The following is a 13,871-nucleotide window of genomic DNA, read 5'->3' as shown; positions in this document are numbered from 1 at the left end:
TTTATCCATTTTGTGGGGTCCTCCTCATTGCAAGAGTGAGAAGAAAATGAGAATAAATGGGGTAATGTTTATAGTGCCCAGTACAGCACGTGCTGTGTATGGGTTATCTGAGGTGGCTGCTTTATCATTAGTGTATAAGGACGAAATGCTGACACATAATTTCTAAACCAGGTGACAGGTGTTATATAACTACAGGGTACAAGGGCAAGGGGCTAGGTCAGGAGTGGTTAGAGGAAAGTTTTGACAACCAAAGGAGACTTAGCTGGTTGAAACTGTGGGGAGAGAACGCTAAACATAATCAGGTTTAGGCCCTTTTGTCGTTTTGTCAGCGGAACTCTTTCATGGCTCATAAAGGTCAGCCTCCACTTAAAAAGCTGTTTTTATATCCCACTTGTGTTTTATGGACCTGGATGTTAAGGTATAGGCTGGGTGTCCTAATGGAAATTATTTTATACAGTGTGTTGCTGCACATCGCGCAGCTGTGCATTCAGCCCACGTGAACTGTGATGGTGAACTTGTCATCCAGCCCAGGCTGACAGAGCCCAGGCTCACTGAACAGCCCTGTGGGAACCAGCCTCTGTCCCTGTCTGTAACTGGTCATCTATGTCTGGAGCCAGGGGTTCTGCCAGTAATGCTAGGAGGAGTCCTGCCCAGTGCATGGGGGTGTGAATGTGTGTGATTCAGGGTTTTTGCAATATGGGAAGTGTTGCTGGTCTGGTTTATGTTTCAGTTGTGCCTACCCTCCCACCCCATTGGAGCTCCGCCTGCTCCTGTCCTTCAGGCCTGCTTGCATCCTGTTACTAGTCATTCTCTTTTGACTCACTTTTGGGAACTTGCCCCTTCCTCTCATGTGCTTTGCCTGCGCTAGTTTCCTAGGAAAAATGCTGTCACCACCAAAATGGAATACTCTGTGTGAAATTCAGGGTGGCTGGACTCAAGGTCTGAATCATTTCATCTTAATCATGAGCGTTGTAGAGGATCCATGTAGGACTTCTCCCAAAGGGTCAAGAGACATCCATGCCTTTCCACAGGAGTCATCAGCCCATGGACCAGGGTAGTTCTGCTCTCTTGACCAGCACTGTGCTTCAGGTATCTGGAATAGAAAGAGTGGGGCACAAAGGTGCAGTTAGAGAAATGTTAGGGCAGATCTTCCAATGAGACCGTTTTCCTGTCCCTATAGTTATGCCGGTGCAGTGAGAGTCATGGTGGAGGAAGTGCCATTTTATTTAAACTTACATGTCACTTTTCCATCTTGATCTAGTTACCTTTTCAGTCTGATAACTTGTGCCAATTAGTATTATTGCCACAGTAATTGTTCCCAACTAAATAACTCCCAAAGACACTGAACTATGGCGGGTCAGAAATAAGGGGGTCAAGTGATCCTTCCACCAAGTCCCTGGGTTTATGGCCCTCTTGGGGTGAAGAGAGGGCCCAAGTTACTCTGTCTCCAGTGAAGCAGAGGTTCTTAGACAATGGTGAGTTTTGTGTTGAAGAGAAATCAAAGCCTGAGTCTATTGGTGTTGGGAAATGTGTTCCTTGCTGTCTTTCTGCCTGCCTGCTTGGGTCTATACCTCTCTCTGTTGCACAGAGTTCTCTGCGTGTCACCTGGGCGATAAGTTCAGTTTGCAGGGCTAGGTCACACTTGCCTAGTGAAAAATTTTTATTAGGTAAGTGTTATGTTTTCCCAATGACTCAGAGAAGGGAAGCCCAGGCCAATTCCTCTTTCTTCTAGTCCATTTCCTGTAAATCACCCCGCTTCACAATTGCTCTGTTTAGTTTCAGAGCCGAGATTGACACCCCTCTTCCAAGAGGAAGACAACCATCAGAGGCTGCTTCTGGGGTTGGTAAGTGTTCTGTGGGCTGTTTAGGTGCTGGCAAACAGTGAGCTCCAAGAAAAAGAGAAAAGGCTAGATTATACTTGTCATCCTGATCTTGTTTTTCATTCATGCTTTCAACACGTAGTTGTGGCCAGCCATGGTAGGCCCTGTGTGTTCAATGGTAAGGAACACATAAATGATTTTTGCACTCTTAGAATTTGTAATCTAGTGGGAGAGACATATATTAATCAATCACTTCAATAAATATATAATTTCAAAAAATCATAAGTAAATGTACAACATTGAGAGTGTTTAAAACAAGGAAAAAGCAATATCTCTGTGGCATTTGTATTTAGGATTTAAAATAAGACAGAATAAAGTATTATTTCTCAAGAAGTCCTACTACTGGGAAGATCAAAGAAATATAAGTCAAAATAAATTAATTGAAGAGAAGAATTGGTAAATAAAGTCTCAGATCTCTAAAAGACTGATTAGAGACATCTGGAAATTCTAATAAAATATTTTTAGTACTGTGCAGGATTGGGAATGGGATAACCTATTACTTTAGATACAGCAAGGTAAAATATATGAGAAAAAATTGTATAAATACATATTTATACGTTAAAAATTCTAGTTAAACAAAGTTTTCTTGGCAAATAGAATGACCAAACTTGTGCTAAGTACAACTAGAAGACCTGAAAGCACAATACCATAAAATAATTTGAAAAAAGTAAAAAATTATCTCCAAAAAGGGCCCCAAGTTATTTATTGAGTTAGTTCTTTCAAACATTTAAGGACTAGATCATTCCCTAGCTCTATAAAGTAATTTTGAAAAAAGATGGGAAGTTTCTTCATCACTTAAAAAAGCTAGCATAACCTTAAAATCAAAATCTGACAATGACCACTTTTACTTATTAATAAAGATAGCACAACCTTAATTGAAATACTTTCTAATATACATGGTCTATTTGAAAGTACCATGTGGCCAAGTGGAGCTCTTTCTAAGAAGGCTTAATATTAGGAAATATATTAATGTGATTCATCACATCACTAAGTCAAAAAGGAAAAGATGATAATCTCCATAGGTGCTAAAAGTTGAGAAAAGTAAAAATCCACTCCTGGAGTACACTAACTCAATAAGACAAAGAATAATGTAATACTAATAGCCGATTTCCATCTTAATGGAACACTGGAGGGATTCCTATTAAAATCAGAAAGAAGTTAAGAATCCTTGCTATTTTCGCTAAAATTTTACATAGTTCTGGAAATTCTAGCCAATGCAATAAGAAACAAAAGTAAAAGAAGATGCTAAATTTGTATAATGCAACAAACAAACAAAAAAATTGGGAAAATGGAAAGTAAGGAGCAAATCAGTAAGCAGGTGATTCCATATCTATTTCCTTTTTTATTAGGATTACCCAGTTAGAAAAGATAATAAGAAATAAGATCTCATTTCCAAGTCCTTAGCATCTAGGTTTAATAACATTATAAACAAAAAAACAAAAACAATTTTTTGATAGTTGACTAAGTCAGCAGTCCCCAACCTTTTTGGCACCAGGGACTGGTGCTCCTATGAGAATCTAATGCCTGATGATCTGAGGTGGAGCTGAGGTGGTGATGCTAGCACTGGGGAATGGCTGCAAATGCAGATGAAACTTTGCTCGCTGTGTGGCCTGGTCTGTAGCTCAGAGGTTGTGGACCCCTGGACTGAGCTCACTTGACAAGGTAAAGAGGCATGGGGCTGGCATTACAGATATCTGAATGTGTTGTCGATCTACAATGACAGAAACAATATGGTGCTTGTACAAAAACAGATAGCCAATAGACGTAGTTTAAAATAAAATCATTATGTTTGATACATGAGGCATTTAACAATCAATGTGGAAAGAAATTTTAATCATTGAGTCAAGGTTGCCTGATTTTTAAAAGAAAATTAAGTTAGATTTCTCTTGTTCCAGATGCCACTACTTTATATCATAAACAAACAGAAATATCAGGTAGATTAACTGTGTGAAAGAACTTGAATAAAATAAGTGGATGGTTATATAGTACTTAAACGGACAATGCCTTTTAAGTATATTATTGAACATAGATATATTGGAAAATTGACAACAATTTAAAAATCATAGTAGCAAAGTTCAGGGTACAGGGATTTGGACAGCCTCATGCACTATAGTTGATAATTAGTAACCACAGTAGAAGGCATATTGATGGTGTCTTCACAAATGTTTAGTATGTGACCCAACAAATTCCATTTCTAGGAATTTGGTCTGACAAAATAATTGGGGATATGACAAACAACTTTTATATAAGAAATTTAAATGGTATTATTAACAATGTTAAAAGAAATATTTGATATGTACAAGAAGGGAATAAATAATTCAATTATAGTACTTTCATACAATTGAATAATGTGTAGTCATTAAGACTAGTGTGGTAAAGAATATCTAACGACAAACTATTACATGAAAAACAGAGAATGAGTGTCACACCAGGAAAAAGGAAAATTGAAAAACTAAAATGTTAATGTAGTTGTAGGATTATAGGTGACTTAAATTTTCATCTTTATATCTATTATAGAAAAATTGAAAAGCACAAAAAAGTATGCATTGTATCTTTAAAAATTTTAATTTTTAAAAGCCTGATTAATTAGCACATGCAGGAGACTGAATTGAGATAATATATCGCTTGTCTTGGACCAGGTTGCCAAGGGCTAAATTTTACTCAGGGCGTCAAATAGTTAAACCTGCTAAAATAGAAGATAGGTACACATGAGATGTCAATTGTACAATTTCCATGGGTTATTTATTGGTGCAAAGATCTCTTTAGCCACGAAAGTCCCTAGCTGAGCAGGGGGGTCTAGGGAAAAAAGGAGTTAGAAGAAGAAAAGTAAAACGGCGGGGAGGACTAGGAATGCCACACTGGTTGGAGAGCCCCGAGGATGATCATAGCAGAGCGGGTATAGAAACAAGCCCATTTGGAGGCACTAGAATGACTATTTCATTACCTTTGGGCTGTGCAGAATTTTGTAGCCACTGTGCGGAGGGAGGTGCCTGATGCATTTGCTTTTTACTCCTGCTCTGTCTGTCCTTCTAAATATCCCAAACCATCCCCCCATTCAATTAGCACAGTAACTCCATGTTTAGAGTTGTTCCTGTTAATTTTCCAGGGCCAGGAACTTAGACTTCAATTCTTTGGTAGATCTTAAGCTTTTGACTTGTAAGTTAGAGACTTCCAGTGGCTTGTTTTGGAGAATTCTCCTCAGGGCCTGGAGCCTGACTCTCAGCTCCTCCTTGGGATTTGGGTGAATCAGAAGTAGTTCCTCTTGAGGAAAACATTGGCACCCCCTGATTTATCCCCATCAGAATATTGAGGGTTATGTATTTCTGCTGATGGGATCTTCAGGCCCAATACTTTTCATATTGATAAGGAATGTTAATAAATGGATCTAATTGAAACCAATTGAAGTGTGAGTGGATAGGTTGTGATTTATCTAATCTATATCCTGTTTTCAGATGGTATCAGAACTAAAAGACCACCTTTTGAGACACCTACAAGGTGTAGAAAAGAAGAAAATTGAACAGTTGGTTCTGGATTACATTTCAAAGCTGGTTAGTTTTGTTTTCGTTTTTTTACCCCCGGCCTCTGGCATATAGTTCTCAGTATGTGGCTCAGTATGCTCTTCAATTTTGGTTTTTGGAGGTCTCTCATTCTCAAACCAGTATATTTGGTGCTATAGATTGAGGAAAAGGTGACAAAAACCCAGAGAGAACTTGATTTTAAAAGTGGCTTATTGTACTCACTTCAAATAGTGATTATATGCTCATGAAAGCACGAAACAGTGATGGGAATAGCATAGTTGCCAAATGTTTGCATCTTGGCATCTTTTAGTTCCTTTTTAAACAATAGGTAACAATTTCTGTACATGGAGGTTTATGCAGACATGAGAGAACTTGAACTTCAAATCTTAATTAGCTCCAACACCCCAATTAGGCCAAATTCCAGCTCAGTTGTATAAACACTACCACATTTGAATCTGCTGATGAGATTGGCAGCTATTCTACCAGGTAGCCACTTTTTGAAATTGTGTGATCCAAATTAAGAACACTGGTTCATGTATAAATAGAAGTGATATTGAGGCTATCCTGAGTCTTTCAAAAATCATATGCAATTGAGACCTGACCTTGCTTAGAACATAGAAATAATATGCTGGACAAATTTCTAAGAGTATTTAAATGCACAGAAAGAGCACTCCTTTTCTCCAAGTTTGAGTCAAGACTAATCTGTAAATGAACCACTAAGCAAACATATGTTTTTGCATTGAACTTTGAAAGATTAGTTAAATTGTTAGCTATGACCCTCATTTAATTTCATGTCTAATTTTAAACGTTCCTCATTTATGTAGTTACTAGTGTCTGTTTTTAAAATAATATCTTTGAATTTTTACAGTGAGGTTTGAGTTTGATAGTTTTAAATATGTTAGGAGAGGTTGGTGTTTTCATATACTGATATTTATAATCAGGGCATTGAAGCTTTCTTACATAATTCTCCTTCACAATAGAACTATACTGAAGGAGCTCACATAACAGGCCTAAAGAAAACCCAATTACATTTGACCTTCACTGATGGACAAGGGCCTGGGGAAGCGTAGCCGGGGCACTGCCCACACAGACAGAGGGCACTCTGTTAGACTCTGGTGGGCATTTTCAGTCTTTCCATTTTGGATTCCAGTGCCTCAGAATTGACCTCAGGAAGGCTGGTTTTGTATCTGGGCACAGCCTGAATGCCAGCTGTCCTGACCGTGACTGTTAGAACTGGGGAAGGACAGCTTCGAGCCCCTGAGGGAAAAGGGATGAGCAGAGGTTAACAGACTACCTTTTCCCTCCAGTTGGATCTCATTTGCCAAATACTGGAAACCAGTTGGAGGAAACATAATCTTCATCCCTGGGTTCTCCACCTGTACGCAAGTATTTCTCACTCTTACCATGGTGTGAAAATAGCCCAAATGACTCCTATTGCTCTCTGCTTTAGCAAAGCCTTTTTTTTTTGAAACTTACCAGTTGAAAGCAATTTGCACCAGCCCTGACACTTTCTTTCTTAGTTGTGTACTCAGCATTGAAAATTAAGCCTCCATTACTTCACCCATCCTCTTTCCCTGGCATATGGTTGATGAGAAGGGAAGGACACACACTGCCATGGAGGGGAATTTAAGTTAATATAATTTAATATAATTTATCACTTATGTACCTGCTGTCTGCTTAGGTTCTAGGCATCAGGCTGATGGTCACCGTCATATTTTTGAGGCTTTCTGTAGTGCTTAGCCTTTCATGACTAGCATGAATTCCATGTTCGTGTGGTACTCAGAACCACTGCTTAAATAAGGGTGTTTGGAGATGAGCTCCCTGGCTGACACACTGCTTTGGTATTTCTCCAGCAATAGGCAGGCTAGTGCTGCTGAATTTGCAGTCTTCCACATCATGACCAGGATTTTGGAAGCTACTAACAGTTTGTTTTTACCTCTGCCTCCTGGTAAGTCTTGGCCCTTTCATCCTTCATTGTAATAAATTTGTCCTTTCTTCCTCACATAGTCCCTGAACTTTGGGACATTATGAGTTTAAAGATGAGACCTCCTGTGTCTGAGAAATTGCGTGTTTTGTGTCACTGTGAGAGGTGGGCCTGAGGTTGGTCTCTGATGACCAGATCTCCCCTGATTATTAAACTATACTATAGTTTGTTACTAACTTTAGAGAGCCTAAACTGTCTCCCATGCAACTTTCTAAGATACTTTGAACCAGCAGAGCTAATTCAAAGAGATCTTTCTCTGATGTCTGTAGGCCTTGTTTATCTGATTAAGAAAGTTAACACATGGAAGAAAGTGGGTCTGGCTGAGTTACAAAACTGAGCTGATGCTTACATGCTTAGAAGCTAACAATTTCCCTTAAGATTTTGAAATAGGACTAAATTGGGCCTCAAAACACCCTTGACACATATGTACACAGTCATTCATTTAATTGGTCATTTAATCAACGAATATTTGTTGAGCAATTATTACATGCCAGATACTGTGCTAGAAATTAGAGCAGTTACAAAAATTAAAGAAAATCTAGGTGGGAAGATGTGCATATAAATTGGTAATCATTATAAGAAACAAATAAGCTCCAATTTGCTATAAACTACCTGCCTTATGTTCATTACATAAAAGTCCTGATGTAAGCTTTATGATAACTATCACAACATAATATTGATATATATTGATATACCAATTTTTAATATACTTTTAGATAATTCTTTTTTTTCAATTATAGTTGACATGCAATATTATATTAGTTTCAGGTATACAACATAGTGATCAGACATTTGTATACCTGACAATGTGATCTCCCTGATATGTCTAGTCCCCATCTGGCACCATAACATAGTTACTACAATATTATTGATATATTTCCTAGACTGCACTTTACATCTTCATGACTTTTCTTTTATAACTGGCAATTTATACTTCTTAATCCCTTTCACCTTTTTCACCCATTCCCCCCAACCTCCCTCCCATCTGTCAACCATCAGTTTGTTCTCTGTAGCTATGAGTTTGTTTCTGTTTTGTTTATTTATTTATTCTGTTTTTTAGATTCCACAGGTAAGCGAAATCATATGGTATTTATCTTTCTCTGACTTATTCATTTAGCATAATATCCTGTTGTCGTAAATGGCACAATTTCATTCTTTTTTATGGCTAATATTCCATTGTATATATGTACCACTTCTTTATCCATATGTCTATTGATAGACACTTAGGTTGCTTCCATATCTCGGCTATTGTAAATAATGTTGCAGTGAACACAGGAGTGCATGTATCTTTTTAAATTAATGTTTTGGATTTTTTCAGATAACCACTGAGGAGTAGAATTGCTAAGTCATATGGTGTTCTATTTTTAATTTCTTGAAGAATCTCCATACTGTTTTCCATAGTGCTGCACCAATTTACAGTTCCACCGACAGTGAATGAGGGTTCCCTTTTCTCCACATCCTTGCCAACACTGTTTGTTAATTTATTGGTAATATATCAGCTAGTTTTATTTAATTTATTCATAAATATCTAACCATTCATCTGTCATTAATTCATTCTTTTATTTGTTTATCTTAAGCCAACATATTGTACCTATTTTGTGCCAGGGACTGTTATAATTACTTTACATAAATAAACACACTTAATTTTTATAACAATCCTAAATGGTGGGAGCTTAAATTGAACCACATTAAATTTTTGACCAACAAAACTAGCACTTTCTTATGATTTCACTTAATATTATTTCCACTTAAAGATGGTGAGATTGAGACACAGAAAAGTTAAAAATCACTCTCCTAAAGTCACGTAGCTAGTAAGCAAGAGAGCCAGTATTAAAACCTTGGCCATTGGGCCCCGAAATCTGTGCTTTTAACTATTCTGTGCTGCCTCTTGAATTTTATATTCCAGTTGAATTAGTTTATGCTGAACCTTTGGCTATTTATAGGCCCAGAAAATCCCCATAGCATGCTTCAACATCTCTGCATTTGCGATATAGCTGATACAGTTGAGAATCCTTCATGCATTCTCTATCCACACATCTTATAAGGTTTGTTCTTAGTGGAATTACAAAAGGAGTTTAACTTTGTAGGAATCTGAAAATGACCACTCTTGAGGAGAATGGATGGTTTAAAATGATCCCAATCAAATATGAATTGTGAGGTGCCCTCTAGAAAGCGTGAAGGGACTTCATGAAAACTATATATGGATTTCTGGCTTAAAGTCTTAATTATTTGTGATTAGTGCAAAATAATTAGTAGATGAATGGGCTGACACTTTCAAATTGTTCACCATGGTTATTCAAGCTCCTTTTGTCAATAAATGAAACTGACTTACTGGGGACAATATTTTTCTCGAGAGATCATAAAAATTCACTTTCTGCAGAACATCACATTCTTTCACAGGGATGGATAAAGAGGGAAAATACAGAAAAATATTATCCATAGTGATTGAGAATTACTTTGAGTAGACTTAATGGCTCGTGTCCATGGGTCAAGTAGGGAAGAGCAGTTTTGATCCTTTTCTCTATAATATTTGTTTTCCTCATGCGACATGGAAATGGAAGTGAATCAACATTGGATCATATGTGTGCATGCATGTGTGTGTAAATACAGGGTATTTTTTCAAGTACATGTGTAAATGGACATGCTTTCCAGGCCTACTTGACTAGCGAAAACTGTCTGAGTTCTCAGTGTCAGCAACTTATAATCAAAATTGGTTAAAGAAAAGAAAGGAAGAGGACCGCAAAAAGGAAGTCATGGTTTAGAGCTGGAGCATTTGCAGTTTAAAGGGGCCTATGTTCCCCTCACTGGCTAGAGGAGGTCAAGACCCCTAGAGGATGAGGACATGAGTTGGCTGGAAAAGCTCTCTCCTTCTGTACTGATGCCTACTTTTAGCCAATTTTCTCTGTTGCTTAGCGCTGACATGCAGAGAGAAGGCCAAGAACTGTGTTGAATTTGGGACTGTGCCCTAGGGATAGAGGATGAAGAGTACCAGGGATCTTTAGGACGTGGATACAGGGCTGCAGAGTCTATAGGACACCTTTTATTCAGAAATAATTTTGTAACTTTTTGGAATCTTAGGAAGAATGTCCAAATCTATTTGGAAAATCTCATGTTGTTAATTAGTAAAATCACTATGTTTTTTGGATTCAGGGAAGCTAGTGGACTCACCCATTGTCAGCCCATTAACATCTGCTAGTAGGCAGTCTGTACCTTATTTGACCCTCGATGTTGCCAGGACTTGGGACTCAGGTCCCTCACGCTCATGATTCATGTGCTCAGAGAGAGAAAACCCCATGATTTGTCTGAATTCAAGTTCATACTCTTTGGATATGATTTCCTTGTCACATAAGACTAGGCTATGATTCTTTGTCATTCCTTCCCCCACTCAGTAGTTTCCAAGCCTGTACCGTTGCCATGCCTCTCCCGCCCCTTCCCTCCTCTTTCAGCATCAATGCCTCATTATCTCTTGCATAGGTTTGTGCCATAGCCTCCCAACAGGTCTTTGTACCTCCTGTAGCAAACCGTTATGTTAGTCCATTCTTTGCCTATTGCTGTTTTAATATTCCAAAAGTAAAGCTCAAATTCTCTTAAAAACTTTTCAGTGCCCCCACCAAGTCTACTAAATAATAAATTCTTTCTGTCATTCAGCATTCAATCTCTGTCACAAGTATTTGGAGACCCTGCATTTTTCTTTCAAATAACCAGTCACATTAATAAATATATATTCATGTTTGTGATTATTTGATCATCTCTCTCTCCATCAGACTGGAAGGTAGATAGGAGTAGCAGTTGTACCTGTTTTGTTCATTGTTGTTCTCTCAGTCCCTTGCCTGGTAAATGGAAGAGATTTGTTAAATTAACTTTTTCAACCTTACTTCCTATTATTCCTCTCGCATACTTGATTTTTAACTCAGCCAGACCACTTAATATTTTCTGAATATAACCCATACTTTCTCGCCTTTGGGCCTCTGTTATTATTGTTCCATTTAACACAGCTACCAGTCATCGGGACAGATCATATTATGGTTAGAAGCCTAGGCTACAGCCCATGTCCATATTTCAGTTTTTCCACTTACTGTTTATATGATCCTGGGTGAGTTCTGTAGCTCCTGTGACTGTTCCCCCCTTTATAAACTGAGAATCAGGTGGTTCCCACATCATAGAGTTGTATGAGGATCAAGCGAGCCAATGTGTAGATTGAAGGCCTCAGTACACATTTGATGTTAGTCACTGATGCTATACCCTGTGCCATGCTCATCATAGACCAGTTCAGGTCCTCAGAGTAGCCCTTCAGGAAAAGTACTGGCAGCTCCGTCTGAGGGTTGACGAAATGAGGCTCACAAAAGCTTAATTATACCTGCAGCTAGTAAGCAGCATGACAGATTTCCAGTCTTGGCCTGTTCATGTGAACCTAGCTTTTTCTAATGTCTCTCCTCTGTATATTTTCCTGTCTCATTTCCACCCCCAGGAATTGAATTTACCCTTCGCAGATCTCCTCACATGCCATCTTTTCCAAGAAGGCTTTTTCGATTCTCTTCTGATCTGATATCTTTTTTCATGAATGTTGTTTTTATCATTTATTAGTAATAGTGCACTTAGAGCACTAGGTTTCTGAGTATTTGAGGATTCCTCCCCATAAGACTGAGGTTCACAAGAGTGTCTTCCTCTCTATTGAATTCTTATGGATTTACTATCTGACAGTATCATTTTAATGCTTCTTTTATGTAATTTAGTCCAAGTATACCCCAAAAGCCTTTACATAGGGCATTCCCAGAGAACAGGCATATAAGCTGTCCCCTTCTGGTTCAGATGTTTTCCTCTATAGTAAAATGGTCTCTATCCCTCTCATCCTGGGCATATGGAGTTTGAAAGTCTGTACATCATTCTCTTTTGTCATCTTACCATAGAATTGCAAACCTGTTAAACTGTAGAACTATTTTTCATAGAGCAGGCCTTGCACTCTTTTTCTTTTTTTTTTTTTTTTTTTTTTGCCTAGGAAGGGACATAAAGTAAAGAGAACACATACTTGTTGAGAATTTATTCTATACCTAGCACAATGCTTAGTCTTGATAATACAAAGGAGGAAACTTGGACTTGTCTTTGAGCAGCATTTATTTGACTCTAGGCACTTAGCTAAGTGCTTTATTAACATCATCAATTTCAGTCTGTCTGGAAGTCTAGAAATGCTGGCTGACTCTAATTGCTCTCCTGGATTTCTCATCCTAGGTTTTCACACTCTGCACACGATCCTTGGTGTCCACTGTCTTCCTTTGCATAACCTGCTGCATTACATTGATAATGGAGTGTTACTTCTCACAGAAACAGCTGTCATGAGGCTCATGAAAGGTAAGAGGCTCTTAGTTTGCCAGAGTGCAAGTTCTACTCTGAGCACCATCAGGGCTGGCTTTGAGGGGGTGTGAACTGGGTCACACAGGATGCTGCCACACTCAGAAGGGCCCCATAGTTAGTTTAATACTTTGCATTAAATTTTGAAACTTAATATTTGAACAATAGACTCTTAATTTTTTTTTTTTTTTTTTTTTTTTTTTTGCATTGGGTACCACAGATTATACAGTTGGTCCTTCTGAGGACAGTTCATTTCTTGTAACCATCTTTTGTGGTAATTGAAAGTGACTTTTCCCTTCAAGGGACCCCAAATGGCTTTTCAATCCATACACGACTATTAGATTTCTTTTCTTTACATGAGGGCACTTAAAGATAGGAGACTCTGAAGGCTTGTTGCTCAAGAAAATGTCATAAAATGGCTTACTTTCAGCTGTTTAATGCTATTATTGCAAAGTTAGACTTGAAATGCAAGAAAAATTACAAATGCAGTGCTTAAGTGAATTTGAACTTTAAATAAGGTCTGTAGTTTATTAATCACTCTCACCTAAGTGGTCAGTTGTGGTATTTTATAGAAGAGTTTTGTCAATATACGTTAAAATATTTCCAGTTCTTTAAGGTGCTTCTGTTTTAAGTTAGTAAAATTTTTTTGCAACTGGCAGCTTGTTCCATATATATCAACAGCTTCGTTTAAAGATTCCTTTTATTCAGAGAGATACAAACTAAAATTTCCACAGTTGTTAGATTTAGCTTGAGAATGTGAAATTGAGATATGTGTTAGGGTGAAGCACCAAAGTATTTTTACCTTGTTAAGTTACTAAAATAGAGATTTCTGTTTTGTTTGCCAATCTAACTTTCTCATAGATCTGGACAATACAGGGAAGAATGAAAAACTAAAATTCAGCATCATTGTGCGGCTTCCTCCGGTAATCCTGAATTATATTTTATTTTCTCCCTAAGCTTTGGCTGAACCTCCCTCAATTTCTTCTTGCCAAAAGAGCATTTACTTGATTTGGGCTAAAGTCAATTGAATTGTTTCACTTTTCAGCCCTTTCCAAGAAATCTCATCCATCCCCACCCTCTGTCTGTGGCTTCTCGCTGGCCTCCAAAGTGCTTGCTCCTCTGGCTTTGTACTGGCTTGGCATA

General features: G+C 38.0%; 1 protein-coding gene across 3 annotated transcripts in view; it reads left to right on the top strand.

The window, feature by feature from the left end:
* Positions 1-13,871, top strand: part of LOC107511514 (gamma-secretase activating protein) — an 80,674-nt gene that overhangs the window by 62,164 nt on the left and 4,639 nt on the right. For all 3 annotated transcript variants that reach the window (XM_016145943.2, XM_016145942.2, XM_036230292.1), the window contains 6 exons: positions 1,777-1,844; positions 5,333-5,428; positions 6,706-6,776; positions 7,252-7,346; positions 12,609-12,728; positions 13,590-13,651. In XM_016145943.2, coding sequence (XP_016001429.1) covers positions 1,777-1,844; positions 5,333-5,428; positions 6,706-6,776; positions 7,252-7,346; positions 12,609-12,728; positions 13,590-13,651 — 512 coding nt within the window. The remainder of the gene's footprint in view (positions 1-1,776; positions 1,845-5,332; positions 5,429-6,705; positions 6,777-7,251; positions 7,347-12,608; positions 12,729-13,589; positions 13,652-13,871) is intronic.

Source organism: Rousettus aegyptiacus, unplaced genomic scaffold (assembly GCF_014176215.1).
Source record: "Rousettus aegyptiacus isolate mRouAeg1 unplaced genomic scaffold, mRouAeg1.p scaffold_m13_p_13, whole genome shotgun sequence".
Lineage (NCBI taxonomy): Eukaryota > Metazoa > Chordata > Mammalia > Chiroptera > Pteropodidae > Rousettus > Rousettus aegyptiacus.
The sequence above is the reverse complement of the archived record's forward strand: the minus strand, read 5'-3'. Positions and strand labels throughout refer to the sequence as shown.